Source organism: Plasmodium sp. gorilla clade G2, assembly GCF_900097015.1.
Source record: "Plasmodium sp. gorilla clade G2 genome assembly, chromosome: 6".
NCBI classification, from domain to species: domain Eukaryota; phylum Apicomplexa; class Aconoidasida; order Haemosporida; family Plasmodiidae; genus Plasmodium; species Plasmodium adleri (nom. inval.).
In genome coordinates this window covers 741363-763172 of record NC_041698.1, presented here as the reverse complement: position 1 = coordinate 763172, position 21810 = coordinate 741363, and the positions used below count along the sequence as shown (strand labels likewise).

Genomic DNA, 21810 nt, shown 5'->3' with positions numbered 1-21810 from the left:
ATAACAAATAAAATATTATAAATGTATAAATATATAAACAAAATAGTTATACAATACATATAACACATATGTATATTTTTTATAATATGCATATTTTTATATTTATATATACATATTTGTAATTTATTAAAAATTAAAAAAATAAAATATAAATATTTATCCTTATTCCTTTTTTTTTTTAACATAAAAATATATAATTACCATGTGCCTCAAATGATAACAAAGTATAAGATAAATATATTTATATATTGTATATATATATATATATATATATATATATTTTTTTTTTCCATTCATATTTTGCTTATATCATTCAAAACTTATATTCGTCATCTTTTTATATTTAATTGATATTTTCATTTATTGACGAATCTGTATTATATGTAAGATCGTTAGGAGATTTTATGTAACTATTTGTACCCTCATCATTATTATTTTCTATATATTCTGTATGATATTCATTTTCCTCATTATCATATGTATCATTTCTATATTCATCATAATATATTTGATCAAAGGAGCCTACTTCTCCTTCATTCTGATAATTATTATGATCAAAACTGAGTAAATTACTATCATTATTATTGTGTATGTTTGATGGTGCAGATATACAAGGAGTTCTTCTATTTTTTGAAGAAGAATCATGACCTTCAGTACTTAAATTATTAAACAAAGGACTTTGAGGTTGTATATTTCCATGTAATACATCATTCATCATTGGTGCTATGAATCCAGTAATTTGTGGATCTACCCATCCTTCTGGTACTTGTCCAAATACATTTTGTAAAGATGATATATCATTTTGTTCATATTGTTCAGATGGTACTAAATCTAGAAATCTTGGTTTTGGTAGGTTTGGTATAGGTATAAATTGATGTACTTCTATTGCATGTAATTTAAATGATATAGAATCCAATTTTCCTGCATCTATTGGTGGTTTATCAACTTTACCTAAATATTCTATAGATGGGTTCACTGGACTTTTCTCGAGAAAATCACTAGAATAACTTGATTTTGTATTTGTCTTTCTTTTTTCCATCTGTTTCTTAACACTATCTAAATCTTGTTTAAAAAATGATGCAAAATCTTTAGGCATTGATTTAGGATATCCTGTATTGGGATCTATATCATAATTATTTTCATCTTCTGTTTTATAATTACCACAACAATTATTTTGATAAGTTGAATAATTTCCACCTTTGTATATTTCATCATTTCCTTTCATAGTATCTTTCTTAAAATAACAGAAAGGCCAATTTTTTTTTTTTTTTTTTTTCAAAAATTCATTGTATTCTTCATCATTATCTTTTTGTACACCTGTTAATCTAGCTACATCTAGAAGTGATTTCTTCACTGATTCATCTACATGAAAATTGGACATACCATTATAATTATTACTACTATTATATATATTATTATTATTATGCATATTGCTATCATTATATATATTACAATTAGATCCATTCATATATTCATTATTCTTATTACCATTCATATATTCATTATTCTTATTAACATTTATATATTCATTATTCTTATTACCATACATATATTCATTATTCTTATTACCATACATATATTCATTATTCTTATTAACATACATATATTCATTATTCTTATTAACATTCATATTAGTGTCATAATTAAACATATTACTATTTTTTAACAACATCTCAGAAGGGATATCTAGAGCTTTCTGATGAGGATTCAAAACTTCCGATGTATTATGAAAATGTACAGCTGGATATGGAACTATTAAAGGTGGAGGACAATCAAGTTCTACATCTATTTTAGGAACATATTTACATACAGGTACATCCTGATATTTTTCTTTCCACTGATATTTTACGACATCAATTTCTTTTTCAACTTCATTAATTCTTGGTATAATTTTTTCTTTTATATCTACAATAATTTCCTTTTCTACAAATTTATCAACATATTTAATTTGAGGAATTTCTACTTGTATGATTTTTTGTTCTCCTTCATATTTTGGAATAACACGAGGAATCTCTCTAACATCCCAAGTAGGAGAAAAGACAGGTGAATATCCTATAGGCATATCTACTTCTACAGCTTTTTCTATAATTTTCTCTTGAGGTATATTAACTTTTTTTTCTTTATATAATAATTCCACTGTAGGTACATCATGTTTAGTTTCTTGAGAATAAAAAGTAGGCTGTACAACATCTTGAATTTCGTAATTTACACATTCTACTATTTTATCTCGAATATATTTATCTTGATATATAGGTACATTAAAAATGGGTTGATCTCCTTGTATATTTATTATTGGTCTTTCACTAATATTTTCATATATATTATGTTTCATATCCTTATTAAAATATATTTCGTTATATTTATTATTATAACCGCTGTTCAAACCATCCTCCTGCTTTTCTTGTTTTTTACACCAGTCGTTAAACGTTAGTGTGCACTGTTTCTTGTCTTCCATTTTTATGATCTAATAATATATATTTTGGATTATTTGAGCAATGCTCATTAAAGGAAAAAAACCGATCCTTCAAATAAATAATATGTATGTATGTATATATTTATATAAGTTTTTTATTCTTTTTCTTTTTTGATTTGGGAAGCATATATTTTGTTTAATTTCTTATATTACAACATCAAGTAGGAAAAATATACGCGCACATAAACAGACAAAGAAATATATATATATATATTTATGTATATATTAATTGACAAACAATTCAAGTTATAATATATTGTATTAGAATATTTTTTTTAATTGGATATTATAATAACAAAAAAAAAAAAAAAGAAAAAAAAAAAAAAAAACATGTATAACCTTAAGAAGTAAAAATTATACGTTGCAACAAGTAAAACAGTATTATCATAAAGAGGTGTATATAAAAGGGAATTTTTTATTTTCAAAAAAATAAAACATGAAAAATAAGAAAGCAAAAATATATATATATATATATATATTTTTTTTGCTTTATATATACAAAAAAGTAATAAGTTAATATGTTCTTATAAAATGACGTCTCAATATCCATATTGTGTATTTACAACTCATATTTTTTATTTTACTTTTTTCGTATATATTCTACATTTTATTATAAATATGAGAATAAATAAATAAATGAATAAATATGTAAATATAAATATATATATATATATATATATATATATACATACGTGTAATTCCTATTAATTCTACATAATAAACACTTATTCTGTCTTACGATACTTAAATATATATTTAAGATCTGTGGGTACTTTCTTATATTTACTTATATGGTAAATGTTTTTGTTTGTAGACTATTTTACATTATAATAATAGAAAAACGTTCTTACTAATTTTTTTAGAATAACATATTCAGATTATATTATATATTATAAATTTACATAATTATAAAATATTATGAACAAAAAGGTTTAATAATAATATGCCCTTATATGCACCACTTGATGATTAACCCTAATTTATAGAATGGAATATATTTCTGTGTGCGTTTTATTTATTTATTTATTTATTTTTTTCCTATTTTCCAAATTTACATTTCAATGTTTTAATTACATTAATATTGATGATAATTATGAAAAAGGAAAGAAATCGAAAGGTATTGTTTTCTTGATGCCTATTAAAACTTATGACCTTTAAGAATAGCACAGCTATATATATATGTATATATTAAGTATGTATATTTTTTTTTTTTATGATAATTTATATGGCTTAAAATTAATTAGTAAGGACATGAAAGATATTATTTTGCAAATGCTATGTTTACAGTTCATATATTATAGTATTTGTAGTTTTACTATATTTTTAATATTCACTATATATGGATTTCCAAGAAATATTAAGTACCTTTTTAACACGACATCTTATTTTGAAGGGGCGGCTGTTTTGTTGTATCTTTTCTACATACATATTATAAATTCTATTATTATGTAAAATAAGGACACATATATATATATATATATATATTTATTTATGTATGTATTTTTTTTTTATTTTATTATTTTCCATTAAAATCATATAGGTCATATTTTATAAAAGTAATCGTAAAAAGAACTAAGAAATGCTTGGACTATGTTATATCATGTTACTTAATTCACTTTTTATTATGTGTACTTATATCTGGATTTTCAAAATCATGTAATATATATATATATATATAAATATATTTATATATATGTATATCCTATTATTTTATGATAATTATATTTTATAGATAATTGGTATGCCTGTTTTTTCCTATTTGTTTTTATCACTGTTATTGTTAGCGAATATATTTGTTTTAAGGAAGATATTAAAGAAATTACAATAAGCAGCTTAAGAAATGAACAAGAATAATAAAAGTTATTTTAATTATATTATTTTAAAAATGTTATTTTGTTATATTTAGTTATTAATAATAACGAATTCTTTATAATTTTAAATAATTTTTCAAAAAAAAAAACATATTTATAAAACGTTAAATGTATAATGTTACAAATTTGATATATATATATATATAATGTTGATAATAATTGTTATTTATGAAACTAATAAAAATGTTAACAAATTGGTTATGAAATAATAAAAAAATGAGACTTATACATATATATATATACATAATATATATTGTATGAAAACAATGTTTTCATCACCCTTTTCAAATTTTTTTTTTTTTTTTTTTTTATTGTTGTTGTTCTATTCCTTAGAAACAACCAATTCAAGATATTTACAAAAATGATTAACATTGGGAAGTGTTTTCTTTAACTCTTCATATATATCATTATTGTTTAGAGACCTTGCAGTGGATATAACTTGATCATATATATTATTGTCATTTTCTTTAAGAAATAATATTAAAGAATTGAATAGTTTTATAAAATCCGATTTTAATATTATTTGCAAATTTAAAAGGAATAAATCTGTTATTTTTTTATATAACTTATTATTATTATTATCTATTATTTTATGGGCAAGATTTGTGTTATTGGTTGACTTAAAAATTCTGATAAACAATCCAATAATATTTTTTACATAAACTAAGGAAATATCATCATCATCATTATTTATATTGATGTTGTCATTATTATTTATATTTATGTTATCATTATTATTTATATTTATATTTATGTTATTATTATGCACTTCCCCATTTTTTATTCTTCCATTTTTGATATCTTCGATACATTGTTCCATTATTCCGAATAAATTATTTAAGACTTCATCACATAATTCTGCATGAGATAAATATTCATATATCAGCACAATATATTTTTTATCTTTCAAATATTTATTCAATTTATTTTTCTCTTTAAATATTAATTGCAATTGATCTATTATCGGTTTGATGATTTCGTTTTTTCTTTTTTCTCCGTCTTTTACACTTTTAGGGGCTTTAGAATATATTAAATGTTTCCATTCAACATATAAAAATTTATCTTTATCATCTTGTTCAATATTATAAAAAAATTCAAGAATAACATAAAAACCATAATAATCATTTAATATATCTTCCAAATTGGTTGTAATTTTTTTTACAATAAATTCATTTAAAATTTTTGTATCATCTGTTATTTTTAATAATCTAATAATTAACAAGAAATTAACACTATTTTTACATAAATCGATTATATCATTTTTTAAAATTTTTATTAATATTTTTTTATGTTTATTTGTACTATATCCTAATAAATAAATTAAAGCATTATTACCAAGATATGTTGTTATTAAATATTCACAACCTTCATGAATAATATCCATTAGATTTATTAATTCTTCTTCATCTAATATTTCACATGCAACTAATATAATATTATGAGACACCATATTATATAACATTTCTTTTTCTACAATATTTTCAATAAATTCAATTATATATTTCTTTAATGCTTTTTGATTCTGTTCACTAAATGATTCAAACATTTCTTTTGTTGGTTTTTTTAAAATTTCGGATGATATATTTTTTATTTCATTCATATTAGGCATGATTAAAGAATTTACCATCCTTAATCTTAAACTACTTTTGGATTTTTTAAAAACTATATGCCATAATCGACATCCAAATTTACTTAAATATGATTTCAAATTTTTTAATAACCATAAATATATATCATTTTTAATATTATCAGTACCATGATTATAAAAACATTGAAATATTAAGGATATAAAATGATATGTACATATATCATTAAAACATTTATCATAAAAATATTTAAATAACTTATTATATAATTCATCTTTATTTCCATATATTATTAATGATGTTATTATATGATATCCTAAATTAGTACGAGCAAATTTGTCTATATCTGTTTTTTTTAATTCATTGTATAATATTCCTACTTGCCTTTTTTTTTCTTCCTTATCATTTTTAGATTTTAATAAATCATTTAAATGTATTTTTAATTTTTTATAATAATCATAATTTTCAATCAATTCTTTTTTTCGATGTTCTTTTATTAATTTTCTTTTTTTAGATTTTGATAAATTCTCATCATTTAAAATATTTTTATATTTTACTTGAATTGAATATTTATCATTATTATTTCTTTCTTTTTTTATCTTACCACTATTTTTTTTATTCTTATTTTTATTAATATCATTTTTTCCTTTTATAATATTCTTTTTTAAATCATTTCTATCAACATATTTTTCTTCACTTTTATTTTTTACATATTTCACAAATTTATTATTATCTTTCTTTTTTTTTTTTTCTTTATTATTCTCAATATTATTATAACCATTTTCTTTATTCTTTCCTTTTTTTATATTATCCAATCCATTCTTATTGTAATAAACTTTGTCCTTGCTTTTTTTGCTTTTCCATTTTCCAACTTTCTTGGTCATTTTTTTTTTAATACAGTAATTTTAAATGAATAACTAATAATCCATATACAATATGAATATAATATATATATATATATATATATATATATATATATATTTATATATTCTGATTATATATAATTTTAAATGTATATAATAAAAAAAAGAACGTTTTTTTTTTTTTCTTTTCTTTTTTTTTTCTTTTTTTTAAATTCATTTAAGGTACAATTATGTATTATTATATAATATTATTGTTATAATATTTGATTATGAAATAAACTAGGATGTATATTCATTTTTTTTTTTTTTTATATCTTTTATTTTTCTTATTTTGAAAATTCACATAATTATCATTCTACATATAAAAAAAATATCATATATATAATAATATATATATAATATTTATACCTTAAAAAATAGCCTATAATTTTTTCATATATATATATAATTAATTATTTAACTGTTGCTATATAAATATTAAAATATATATATATATATAAATATATTATTTTAACTGTGCTTTAAAAATATATAGGTATATAAAATAAAAATAGGTATATATTAATATATATATAATATATATATATTTTGCGTACTAAAATATAAAGTACTCTTTTTTCTTTTTAAGGTATTATATAAAAATACATAAATATATATAATATATATATGTATACAATACATAATATATATATATTTTATATACCTATTTGTAGATATGTACAAAACATATTATTATAATTTTACTATATATATTATATATATACATATATATTTTCTTTCCTCCTGTATTTTTCTTTCTATATATATATATATATCATACTAATTACGAAGGAATGCATATTAATTTATTATGCGCATTATATAAATATGATATACATATTTATTTTATCATATTAATATAATATTTCATAAAAAAAAGTAAAATCGTAAAATTAGTAAACAACGTTCCTTGTGAAACTTAATGATAATTATATTTAGAATATCCTACATTATTATATCTGTAATATACCATCTATCTATAAATTAATAATATTTTATTTTTATAAATATATATATCTTATTACATACAAAAATATTTTTATAACATTAAATAATTATTTTGTTTATTTATGTACGTAATTTTCACATTTATTTAAAAATTAACAGCAAAAAAAAAAAAAAATAATAAATATATTATATGCATATATATAATATATATATATACATACATATATATTAAAATAAATAATTTAAAATATTTCGCTGTTGTATTTATTACGGAACAATATTAAATATAAAAATATATTTTTATCATTAAGCCGAAAAAAAAAAAAAAATAAAATAAAAATAAAATAAATATAAAATAAAATAAAATAATAAATAAAAAACATATTGTTTAATTATAAAAAAATACGAAACAAAAAAAATTTTATTATTTTCCCAAGAAAAAAAAAAATAAAAATATATATATAATACAAATATATTATAATAAATATATATATATATTTATTTTTGTAAACTTAATATATACATATATATATATATATATATATATATATATATAATTTACATTTAAAATTAAGAATTTTCCCTTTGATAAAAATGGAACATCATAAAGATGAAGCAGTTTTATTAAAACACGGATGGTGTGAAATGCTTAAAGGAGGAGTTATTATGGATGTAAAAAGTGTAGAACAAGCAAAGATAGCTGAAGAAGCTGGAGCTATAGGTGTAATGGTTTTAGAAAACATTCCTTCTGAGCTTAGGAATAAAGAAGGTGTTGCTAGAAGTGTAGATCCATCAAAAGTAGAAGAGATAAAAAAATGCGTTTCTATTAATGTACTTGCTAAAGTTCGTATTGGTCATTTTGTTGAAGCACAAATTTTAGAAGAACTTAAAATTGATATGATTGATGAAAGTGAAGTATTAACAATTGCTGATGAAATGCATCATATTGATAAACATAAATTTAAAACACCATTTGTATGTGGATGCACAAATTTAGGAGAAGCTCTAAGACGAATTTCTGAAGGAGCATCTATGATAAGAACTAAAGGAGAAGCTGGAACAGGTAATATTATAGAAGCTATTAAACATATAAGAACTGTAAATAATGAAATAAAATATTTATGTTCTTTAAGTGATAGTGAAGTATATCATTTTGCTAAAAAAGTGAATGCACCTATTGATCTTGTTTTACTTACAAAAAAATTAAAAAGATTACCAGTTGTTAATTTTGCTGCTGGAGGTGTTGCTACTCCAGCTGATGCAGCCATGTGTATGCAATTAGGAATGGATGGTGTTTTTGTAGGATCAGGTATTTTCGAAAGTGAAAATCCAAGAAAAATGGCAGCTTCAATTGTTTCAGCTGTTAGCAATTTTAATAACCCTAAAATACTATTAGATGTTAGTATGAATTTAGGAAAAGCTATGTGTGGAAGTACACACGTTTCTGATAAATGGAAAAATAAAAATGAAGAACACACCAAATTTTTAACACCACAATGAACACACAAAATAATAAAAATATAAAAAAATAAAAAAATATAAAAATTGAAAATGAAGTATATTTATTTTTTATCCTATGATATTTCAATTCAAACTACTGGCATCATGGTATATATCCAAATATAAGCATATCATTTTAATATCCCTTTTTTTTTTTTTTTTTTTTCCAATTTGTAATTATCACAAAAATATATATATATATATATATATATATATATATATATATATATCGTATAATATTCTTTTAATTAATATAAGGGATCCAACAGCTTGATTAACATTTATTATAAAATTATGTGTGTATTTTCATAAAATTTACAAAGAAAAATAAAATCATATAATATATTTTTGTTTGTTAATTTTAATTAACATATAAATGCATATATTATAATATATTATGACGATATACTTTTTCAGTATTTTACTTTTTTTTTTTTTAAACTTAATATATATAATAAGTATATATATATATATATATATATATATATATATATATATATACATACATATATATATTTATATTTAATATATGTTGTTTTTTTTTTTTTTTTTTTTTTTTTCTTCTTACTCCCAATATATCCAAAAAACCTTTGTTTTTATTGGAATATATAAATATGTACATATAAATATGTTTAATTATTCTTTTATTTTTTAATAGTATATATAATTTTATATGAAAATCTTGATTTAAAAATAAAAAGAAAGAAAAAATTAGTTCTCCAAATTAATTAGTATCCGTATATGCATTTTATGTTTATTTTTTTATTTTTCTTTTAACCCTACAAATTATCAAATTTTATGTATATGTATATATATATATTATATATAATATGTCGGCATACATATTACACATATATAATTTACCATAACACATTTTATAGATTCTTCTTTTTTTTTTTTTTTTTTTTTTATTACAATTTTACGTACGTATGTAACTTTTTATTCAGTGCTAATTAACAAAATATAAAATAATATTAAAACGCTGCACATAAAAGCATATCACACTTAATAGGGAAAATAAAAATATAAAATAGTATATACACATGGATATATCAATTATTATTATTTTTATTTATTTATAATTATTTTTTAATTAGAATAAATAAATATAAAAATATTATAAATAAAAAAAAAATATATATATATATAAATTATAAATTTGTGTATGCAAAAAAAAAAAAAAAAAAAAAAAAAAAAAAAAAATTGTTTGCAGCCATTATTATGATTATAATTGTATTTTATTTTACATTTTTATTTTATTTTATTTTATTTTTTTTTTTATTGTAATCGTTTTAGTTATGTAGGCAAACAACATATAATTCGTCTTAATTGAAGGAAAAAAAAAAATAAAACAAATAAATAAAATAAAATAAAATATGTACATATGTGTATTTATATTTCGTTGGAAATAGATTAACATTATATATTTTTTTTGTGTAAATATTTTAATTAAATAATTTATAAGTATTTATTTTTATAATTATTATTTTTATTTTTTTTTTTATATTCGATCGGTCTAATTTAAATATATATATATATATATATATATATATATCATCCAATTTAGTAATATATATATTATCCCTTTGTATGTTCATTTTAATTTCTTCTGATCTATTATATATAACAAAATGATTGGAGGAGAAGTAGTTGTAGAAAAGAATCCATCTAAAAAATTTTGTATTGCTGAAAAGGAGAGATTATGTGAGAGTGTAATATGGGAAATGTTACAAAGTTATTATAAAAAAGCTGCTATTAATGCATGGAAAGAAAATGTCGTTCCATCATTTGTTACTAGTAATAGTAAGCTAGCTAAAGATTATGCTCGAGTAATAATAAATTATATGAAAGATTGGTTTAATAGTAATGAATGTGATCGTAATGTTCCTATATATATATTAGAAATTGGTGCAGGTCATGGGAAATTCACATATTTAATTTTAAGAGCTTTATCAAAATATAAGAAATATTTTAAAAGTATGAATTTACCTGATAGACCTTTTGTATATGTATTTACAGATATAGCTAAAGATAATATAACATATTGTATGAATCATGATAGATTAAAAAAATATATTAATACAAGAAATAGTAGTGATCAAACATTTACCAGTAAAAATCATTCATATGATGATTCTGAATTTGAGAAAAATGGAACAAATATTTATGATTCATCTACAGATAATTCATATAACTCAGATGTTTCTTCAAATAATGAAACGAATTATTATTCAGAAGAAAGGTTTACAAATGATCCTACATATTCTATGCTTGATTTTGCTTTTTTTGATGGAAATGAAACTACTGATAAAATTTATTTAGAAGTAGCCAAGAAATATATACCTAGTAATACACCAATAGTCTTAATATGTAATTATGTTTTAGATTCTTTATTAACTGATGCATGGGTAGTTAAAGGAGAAAATGATTTCAAAAGAGCATTAATATCAGTTTATTCACCAAATGAAGAAAAAGATAAAACGGATGCTGATATTATGCTTCGAATGACTGTTTCATGGGACTGGGAAAGTGTTAATATTGATGAAGAAATTAATAAAGAAGAAACAGATAATCCATCTGATTATTTAAGAAAATATAAAGATATATATACTGTTTTAAAATTGTATTCTTATATTGATAAACATCTATCTTTTGTATTTCCAGTAGGTGCATTTATTTTATTTAAAAGAATGTTAAAATTAAGTAATAATAAATTACTTTGTCTAATAGGTGATAAAGGATATCAATCATATGAAGAATTTAAAGGATATAGAGATCCACATATGGTCGTTCATGGTAGTCTATCTTTTATGGTGAATTTGAATGCAATATGTCTTTTCTTTTTGTCTTTAGGTGGGTATTATATATATACACCTTATTCGGATAATTTTCAAATAGTCACATTATTAATGCACCAAAAAAATTTTAAAAAAAATGAATTAAAAAATGATGCAGAATTATCAAATATTTCACAAGTAGGGGAAAATAAAATTCAACAAGATAATAGTAATGAATTTTATATTATCGACTTTTTTAAAAATTATATGAAGGACAATGAACAAAGGTCAAACATGTACGATTCGATATATAATCAGAAAAATAATCATACAAGTACTAATACTTATAATAATAAAAATAATAATAATAATATTTATAATAATTATTATTATAAGAATAAAATTTCAAAATATTCCAAGAGAAGACTCTTTCACGATAATGTTTATAAAAAAATTAAAAAAATCAATTTGAAAAACTTAAACAATATGACCATAAAATTTGGAGGAACCATTTCATCCTTTTATGATAATGTTGAACAATTTCCACCTGATGTTTTAATAAACTGGCAAAAATCAGTTATTCATAATATTAATCATTATCCAGCTAATGTAAATATAAAAGAACTCATAGCATTATTAAGATATTCTAATTATGATTCAGATGTTTTCTTTAATATTAGAAATTCCTTTATAAATTTAGTTACATATCCAAATATAAATGGTAGAACTGAAAAAGATATATTATTAGATATCCATGAATGTTATAAAAATTATTATTCTTTAAAAAATGATGAAGATATTGCTGATGTATGTGGACATATATGTATGAAATTTGGAGAATTTGAAAAATCCATATTTTATTTAAAAGAAAGTTTACGTAAATTTAAAAATAATAGACATTCATCAACATATATTAATATTGCATCATGTTATAAGGTATTACGTAATTATAATAAATCTTTGAAGTTTATAAGATCATCCATAAAATTATCAAATAAAGAAAATAAATATAAAAAATATATGTCTCCAAATAATAATAATAATAATAATAATAAATATAATCAATATCACAATCATAATTCTCATTCATATGATTTATTATATAATATTCAATTTTGTTGTAATCCTATTACATATGCTATGATAGGTATCAATTATTATGTACAAAATGATGGAATATATTATCTATCCTTTGAAAACCGTATCAAATTAACACATATTCTTTTACTTACAAAAGAGGAGGAAGCCGTATTAAAATATATGAATGCCAAATATAAAAAATCGGTATATGAAAAATCGACAACTAATGTAGATTTTTCAAAAATTAAGATAATTAAATTATATGATGAAAATGAAGTTACTACATTGGAAAAATTATGCCATGAGGATAATGACAAAAATAACAATAATAAAAACAAAAATAATAATAGTAGTAAAAATGATGGTGATATAATTAATACAAATATTAAAAATCCTATGAAACATATTTCTTATCAAAATGTTGAATATTTAAAAGAAAAATTATCAGAATGTTTTGATAAATATGAATTTCAATTTTGTGTTATAGATGCACCTTGGTCTATCAAATCTGATATTGTAGAAATGATGCTGAATAGAAATAAACATATATTTACATATGGTACCTTATCTGATTCATCCAAACGTTCAGAAGATATCATTTTAAAATATAAAGAAAAATCTCAACAAATTAGCTGGATAAATAATAATTATATTCATGACGAATCATTATATGAATCCAGATCATCTTTACACTATATACAAGGAGTTACGTCAGTAACTGTTACACATTTTAGCATGAACTTATATAATAATATGAATCAAAGTATTTCATCTAAAGAAATTTTAATAAATGATTTATGTAGTATTCTAAATATGTTACAAATTATATTGAATCTTAATTTAACTGGATTAACATCGAACTTTTTGAAGAAAAATAAAAATAGCAACAACAATTATAATAATAATAACAATGATAATGTTTTATGCAATTCGGGAGATAAAACAATGGTAAGCGAGACAGACAAGAGGGAATATCAAGAAAATAATATCGCCTTATCACAAGAGGATAATACAAACAACAAATGTCATATAAAAGAAAAAAAAAATAATACAGTTGAAGAAGATATATATGATGAGGATCATTACTACTGCCTTTCAGGAATTACAATGTTTTCACAACAAAAAAATATTTCCGAAGATTCCAGTGTATATTGTAACTACTTATTAATGAATAATAAGAATGAAGAATTTATTACAAAAATAAATATAGTTGGTGTAAATGGTACTCTGTGTTTAAAAAAAACCATATCCAATTGGTCCATTCAAATTTTTAATATTAATAATGAAAAGATTTATGACAAGTCAGGTAGAATAGCCACTGGACAAAATTCTAATGATGTATTTACCAATCAATATTTAATAAAGACTGATGGAAAATGTAACAATATTCAACATTATAAGGAATACGATTTAAAAGCTTCTTGTAAAGATTCCAGTGAAACAATCGATTCAGATATTGACATTTTGGAATTATCATCCGAATGTTCTTCTGATTGTGATCAAAATAATGACAATGAAAACAATGAAGAGCATACAAACAAAGAAGAAATATTGAATGATTCATTAGAAACAGATATGATACCTGATAATAATTATAATAAATTATTGATAGACCGAAATTTACAAATACTCAAGAATGTTCCAGGAAAACGCTTTTACACAACAGATAAAGAAATATATGAAAATATGAATTTGGATGAAAATTTTATTGATATTTCTGTTAATAATAATTGTTTTTATTCACGAATTATTGAGGGAATAAATATGTCTTACAATAAGGGTGGAATAATGATACATTTTAAGTACAATTTGGTATAATTATTTACCTATGTTTGAAAGGTTGTCTTTATGTGTGTATAATAATTTTTTTTTTTTTTTTATTACATTTAATTCATTTATTATTTTTTTTTTTTTTTTTAGCTAGCTATGTAGCTATTTAATCATTAAAAGTTAAATATATAAATAATAAAATATACATATATATATATATATGAAAAAAATGCTAAGAAAAAAAAAAAAAAAAAAAAAAAAAAAAAACTTAAATAATATTCAAATAAAAAAAATAAATAAAAAATGTATAAATATATATTTTTCATATATAAAGAAAAAGACCAAAAAAAAAGAAAGAAAATTCTACCTCCGGCTTATTAAAAATCAAAATGTTTTAAAAATCTTTTATATAATTTATATTTTACATTATATATATATGTATATATATATATATATATATATATATATATATATATATTTTTATGTTTTATTTGTTATATATCTATTTGAGAAAAATCGTTTCCCAAAAAGTCATACTGTGTTAAATTAAGATAAGACGCAAAATCAAAGTTGGTATCCAATTGAGATTTATTACTTTTAATTTTTGTTATATATTTTTTAATTTCATTTAAAGAATCTTCAAATTGTTTTTGGAATTTTTTTTTTGAAATTTTTAATATTTCACATATTTCATCATCTGTATAAATTTTTTTTTTTAAGAATAATCCAAATTTCATAAATATAATTAATTTGTTTATTTTTTTTTTTAACCCCTTACAAATAAATGTTCTCAACGCTTTTATTACTATATCATTATACATAATTTCATTAAAGCTATGTATATCATCTGAATTAACTATTAAATCTTTATAAGTATTTTTTTCTTCATTTCCAGATTTATTATTATGATAAACTATAGGCTTTTCTGCATCTATAATATTAACAAATGATGTAAGAGCTTTTTCAACCCTTTCTTCCGATAAATGTAAGCCTTCACTAATTTCTTTGATATTAGGTCTTCTATTATGTTTTTCTAAAAAGGAATCTTCAAATTTTTTAATTTTATTATAATCACTATATGTGTGTGGAGATATAGATACAAACGATTTATGTTTTTGATAATAATTATATGTACTATTTTTAGCCCATATATATACATATTTTGTTAAATTTTTTATACCCAACTTTTCAACATCATATTTTTTAAATCCATTTTTAACAGCATCAAGACTTACTAATAAAAAATCATCTTCACTTAAATTACTACTAAAATTTGCTTCTATTCTTTTAACCGTACTATTAATAAGAGGTATAAAATATATAAGTAGTTTTTGTGATAATTTTATTTTATTTTCTAATTTTTTTAAAAATATATCTTTATCATAATTATATGCATAAGTTAATTCTTCTAATAAGGGTGGTCTGTTTTCTAATTTTTCAATCAAATAAATGGAGTTTTCAAAAAATACAATATCTTTAATACATTCCATAAATTTTTGTACTTCTACATTTATTAAATTCTCACAATCGTTATATAAAACCTTTTCTGCATTATCAAAATAATCCATAAATATATCATAATTATTTTCACTATTATTATTATTATTATCTCTTTTTGATATATCATCATTTTCCTTCAAATTATTTGGAGTATCCATATAAGAATCCTTTTGAACATTTTTTTTTTTCATATTCTTTTTATTCTTGTTATCAGTAGTAAGATTTCCTGATGGGCCTTGATCTAATATTTCATGACCTTTATCATTTTCATTAGAATTTTTGGTATCTTCTTTTTTTTCTAATAAATCATAATCTAATGGAATATCATTATCTGTGTAATTATTTCTAAACAGTGTAAACATATTGGTTTTGTTATAAAAATAGGTTTTGATTAATAAATCTTCATCTTCTTTTTGTACTAAATTTTTCATTTTATAAATATAAACAATTAATTTTTTTAAGTTTTCTACTGACATATTAATTTCTTTAGACCATAAATCTAAGGTTAATATTTTTTTTTGATCTCTTATACTTTCATAATATTCTAATCTTAATTTATGAAAAAGATATTGTTTTATAACTTCTGTCTTAACTGTTTGACCATTTAATAATAAAATCGTTTCTTTAATTTTATTTTTTTTCTTTTTAAAAATACTTTTATCTTTTATTGTTGACAAAATCATACTAAGCTTTTTTTTTTCTCGTTCATATATTTCATTCATATAACCTCTTTTTAGTTTTAATTTTATTCTACATTTATTATTAATATGATTTTCATTCTTTTCATTCTTTTCATTTTTTTTTTTTTTTGTATTTTTTATAGTACGTTCTTCTTCTGATATATTGTCATGAGTTTCCATATCTTCTGAAACATTTTTTTTATTCTTTGTATTTATTGTATAAATTTTCTTTCCTTTTTCATTACTATTAAGAAAGAATGATAAGTTTGGATTTGAATTTAAAACAAAATAATTTATTATACCATCATCAAAATTAACATTTTCATCGACAGTTTTGTTAATCATATCACTATAACATAAATTATTGAAATAGTTATTATTTTTATTTAATTCCTTTGTTACATTTTTTTTGGATATCTTATTTTCATTTTCAACGATGTCATTGTAATAATCTTCTTTTACTCTAGATCCTATTTTATTATTTTTTTTTATTATTCCTTTGAAGGTGTTCAAAATTGTTTTTTTATTATTTTTATTTGAAGTGTATACATTTTTTTTGTGTGTAAATAAATCATATTTTATAGGTTTAAGAAAATTATAACTATGTTTTCTTGTCCTATCATTTTTTATTTGATAGGAATGAACTAGCCAAATATCTTTATAACATAATAATAGCCCTAAAACCCATACATATCTAAAAAATATACATATGTTACTTATTATATTATTATTATTTCTTTTGTTTTTCTCTTTCTTTTCTTTTTTTATTCTTATATTTAAAATGATAATTTTTAAAGTTTCTAAAAAACATAAAAGATCGTATTTTATGTTATAAATCATTCCACATAATATTTTTTCATGGTAAACATATTATATATCCTAAAAGATATTCACAACATATATTAATCTTTAAAAAAAAAGTAATAGTTTTCTTATTTAATTATATTACATACATTTCATTTTGTTTGGCATATGTATATATATATATATATTTATAATATATATAAATTTTTTTTTTTTTTATAATTTCATTTAAATGATATATAAATACCTCTCAAAGGTAATAATTGTGCCTTTCTCTAGAATCACATTATAATTAATTTTATTTCTTTTTATTACTAAAAAGATAAAAATAAATTTAAATAAAAAAAAAAATATAAATATACATATATATCATTTAAACAAAATTATAATATATTACAAACGAAAGAATTAAGTACCCCGAAAAAAAAAAAATAAATAAATAAATATATGTATATATATATATATATATATAGATAATTATTATGTTACTTTGTAATATTCAGCATTCATATATATATATATATCAAAATATAATAATCCTTTCATTTAACATTTACAAAATTCATATTTTAACGATTCATGAGTTACTTTTTATTATAAAATAGAAACTCATAATTTACGATTCTCCAAATTTAATACCATCATACGTAATCCCAAATATATATGCATATAAATATATATATGTATATATATATATATATATTTTATTTATTATTTTGATATATACATATTTGTGATAATCCTTCATTCTATTTATTCATTCTTGTAATATTCTTTTTACAATTTAATAAAATAAAAGTATTTGCTTATTTTCCACCTATAAATTAAGATATACAACTCCTTCACTCCAATTTATTAGTATATTCTTATTTAATATATTTAGAAATACTTTAAAAAGTAAATGTAAAAGAACATTCAAATACAGGCAACTATTCCTATAAAATATTTATAAAGAAATATTTATTATTTCGTTGTTATATTAAAAAATATTGTAAAAATTAAATAATAATATTATAAAATTTTATATTGAAAATATACAATATATAAAATTAGTTCAAGAAGGAAAAATAAGCATATATTATAATCGACAGAATGGCCGAGCGGTCTAAGGCGCTACAGTCAGATTGTAGTCTGTATAAGGCGTGGGTTCGAATCCCGCTTCTGTCAAATAAAGTTTTAAAATATTTTATCATGAAGTGAAAAAAAGGAAATAATAAAATATAAAATAGATAAAAGAGAACAATTAGAATAAAAAAAAAAATAATTATATCATTATGAAAAAAATAATATTATTTTGTACTGTTTATATAATATTACGCCTTTACGTTCGTTGTATATATATATTATATAAATATTATATATATAAATGTACATATATTATAATCTATCATTTATTTATTAATAATAATAATTTGATATATAATTTCACAATATATGCGGAAAATAATTTTATATTCTTATAATATCTACTTAATTATATATGTATATACCTATATAATATATATATATATATATATATATATATTTATGATATTATGAGAATAAAAAAAAAATTAAAATTTTTATCCTTGAATAATTTTATAGTATATATTATTCCTTTGATAATATTACTATTCGTAATACGTTTGAATTTTTTACTAAACATTATTATTATGTTAATACATATATATGTATATATATAAATATATATAATTCTTTTTTGAAATGGAATTATAATAGTATATTTCTAAAAAATAAATGAATTATAGAAAAACTTTTTAAATTAATATTATTTGACAATAAATATATATAATATATATATAAAATTAATTTTCATTCTATTCGTTTTCGCCTGATTCTGTTTTTTTTTTTTTTTTTTTTTATATGTTTGTCCTTAATGGACCAGCCGGGAATCGAACCCGGGAACTTTCGCATGCGAAGCGAACGTGATACCACTACACTACTAGCCCAAGGTGTAATTACTCACGTATTTTAATATTAGTTTATATTGATATATATATATATTAATTTGTAATAAATTTAAAATATATGTTCATATAAAATATATTATATATATATTCTTCATTTTATTTTATTTTTTTTTAAAAAATTCTTGTTTTCTTTCAAGGTTTTATATATAACAAAACATAAATAAATTTCCCATATTTTTTCATATACACACTATTGATAAAATATGTTATAGAAATAATTTTCTCTATTTTTTTAATTTGTTTTTTTACTTTTTAAAAGGTTATATACTTTATTCAAAAAATTAAAAAAGAATATATAAATAAATAAATATATATATGTGTGTATAATGTAAACTATACAAATTAAATCATCTAATTATATCAAAATTTCCATCTTTTTGTTCATTAAAAAAAAAAAATAAAATACATAAGAAATATGGTAAAATGATATATACACATTGAAATATTAAAAATTATATTGTGCACAAAAAAAAAATAAAATAAAATAAAAAATAATAAATGAGTAAAATAAAAATAAATAAATAATAAATTATATATATATATATATACAGGTAAAATTTTAAATACCTATTTCATAATTGAAAAAATAAAAAACATATTAATTTTTATATAATATATATATATATATATATATATATATATATATATATATATATATTTGTATTATGTAGCATATAATAATAATTTGCAAAACTTTAATAAATGACACATGTATAAATCGTACAATCTGTCAAAATAAAATTAATATTATTATTAGCATTATACTGATAAAATATCACATATATATATATATATATATATATATATATATATATATATTAATACAATTTTTAGAATGAATACCACTTTGACAGTAAATAAAACAAACGAACTTGTTGAGAACAATGAAAGGAATACATGTGAATCATATCCAGACATAGACAATAATATAATTTTAAATATTAACTCAATGAATAGTGAACATAAGAAATTTTTCTTAAATAATTATATATCAAAAATAAAATATATGAGAAGCAGTTATTCAAAACCTAAGTATTATGAAATATTAAATGTTAATTTAAAATCAGATGCTAAGACAATACGTAAAAGTTATTTAGCCTTGTCTAAATTATTAAGTGTGAATAAGAAATTGTCAAGAGAATATGAAGAATGTTATTATTTAATTCAGAAATCATATAAAATTTTAACAAATAAATTTGAGAAATTTTATTACGATGTATTAAATAATTATATTGATGAAACAACTATAGAAGAACAAAGATATATATTAGAAAAAGAAGCTGATATTATTTATGCAAATAAAATTGAAGAATTAAAAGATATATATGATATAAAAATAAAAGAAGAAGAAAATAAAAATGGATTAATTATAGAAAAAGCATTATATGGTGATTTATCATTAAAAGAAGAATGTATAAATAATTGTTTTAATATTGAATCTATATCTGAACAACATTTACAAGGTCCATATATAGATTTGACAAAAATATTACAATGTAAAGTTGAAAATAGTTCATTATTATATAATGATGATTTTTCTTTTGCTTATTTTTGTGATATACCAAAACCTTTAATTAAAATTGCTAGTAAACAAAAAAATAAAAAATATTCACATATATTACAAGACACAGAAATGTATTTATATATAAAATATAAATTCTTAAATGTATATCATGAACTTATAGTTGTTGACAGATCAAACTTTTCTTTACCACAAAGTTCTCATAGAGTTTTTGGAGATAGAATTAGTGGTCCCTTCTCACCAGTTAATGTTTTAAAAATGACACATTTATCAAGTTCTTTCAAAGATAATATACTTAAATTTTTCTCAAAAAATAAATTTTATATTACTTTATTTACCACCATAGTTTTATGTGCCCAATCGATCAAATCAAAATGAACAAATTGGAATGGAACAAATAAAATAAATTAATTCAAAAAAAAAAAAA

At 19.4% G+C, this 21810-nt stretch overlaps 7 protein-coding genes and 2 non-coding genes across 9 annotated transcripts; 5 read left to right on the top strand and 4 right to left on the bottom strand.

Annotated features, from left to right (window-relative positions):
- Positions 1-343: 343 nt before the first annotated feature.
- PADL01_0619500 (Pf77 protein) lies at positions 344-2455 on the bottom strand (the record flags this gene model as incomplete). Its single annotated transcript, XM_028680930.1, has 1 exon — positions 344-2455. The coding sequence occupies one exon, from the start codon at positions 2453-2455 to the stop codon at positions 344-346; it is 2112 nt and encodes a 703-aa protein (XP_028537358.1).
- A 1290-nt stretch (positions 2456-3745) lies between these two features.
- Positions 3746-4327, top strand: PADL01_0619400 (protein SYS1, putative; the record flags this gene model as incomplete). Its single annotated transcript, XM_028680929.1, has 3 exons — positions 3746-3921; positions 4014-4129; positions 4206-4327. 3 exons carry the CDS (start codon positions 3746-3748, stop codon positions 4325-4327), a joined length of 414 nt encoding a protein of 137 aa, XP_028537357.1.
- Positions 4328-4666: 339 nt separating this feature from the next.
- PADL01_0619300 (mRNA binding Pumilio-homology domain protein, putative) lies at positions 4667-6814 on the bottom strand (the record flags this gene model as incomplete). The annotated part of the gene is made up of 1 exon (XM_028680928.1): positions 4667-6814. One exon carries the CDS (start codon positions 6812-6814, stop codon positions 4667-4669), a length of 2148 nt encoding a protein of 715 aa, XP_028537356.1.
- A 1560-nt stretch (positions 6815-8374) lies between these two features.
- Positions 8375-9280, top strand: PADL01_0619200 (pyridoxine biosynthesis protein PDX1; the record flags this gene model as incomplete). The annotated part of the gene is made up of 1 exon (XM_028680927.1): positions 8375-9280. One exon carries the CDS (start codon positions 8375-8377, stop codon positions 9278-9280), a length of 906 nt encoding a protein of 301 aa, XP_028537355.1.
- A 1631-nt stretch (positions 9281-10911) lies between these two features.
- PADL01_0619100 (conserved Plasmodium protein, unknown function) lies at positions 10912-14955 on the top strand (the record flags this gene model as incomplete). The annotated part of the gene is made up of 1 exon (XM_028680925.1): positions 10912-14955. One exon carries the CDS (start codon positions 10912-10914, stop codon positions 14953-14955), a length of 4044 nt encoding a protein of 1347 aa, XP_028537354.1.
- A 446-nt stretch (positions 14956-15401) lies between these two features.
- PADL01_0619000 (conserved Plasmodium protein, unknown function) lies at positions 15402-17927 on the bottom strand (the record flags this gene model as incomplete). The annotated part of the gene is made up of 1 exon (XM_028680924.1): positions 15402-17927. The coding sequence occupies one exon, from the start codon at positions 17925-17927 to the stop codon at positions 15402-15404; it is 2526 nt and encodes an 841-aa protein (XP_028537353.1).
- Positions 17928-18977: 1050 nt separating this feature from the next.
- On the top strand, positions 18978-19058 carry PADL01_0618900. Its single transcript has one exon. It is a non-coding gene; the product is annotated as a tRNA-Leu (tRNA).
- A 710-nt stretch (positions 19059-19768) lies between these two features.
- On the bottom strand, positions 19769-19840 carry PADL01_0618800. Its single transcript has one exon. It is a non-coding gene; the product is annotated as a tRNA-Ala (tRNA).
- An 856-nt stretch (positions 19841-20696) lies between these two features.
- Positions 20697-21761, top strand: PADL01_0618700 (DnaJ protein, putative; the record flags this gene model as incomplete). The annotated part of the gene is made up of 1 exon (XM_028680923.1): positions 20697-21761. The coding sequence occupies one exon, from the start codon at positions 20697-20699 to the stop codon at positions 21759-21761; it is 1065 nt and encodes a 354-aa protein (XP_028537352.1).
- Positions 21762-21810: the final 49 nt, after the last annotated feature.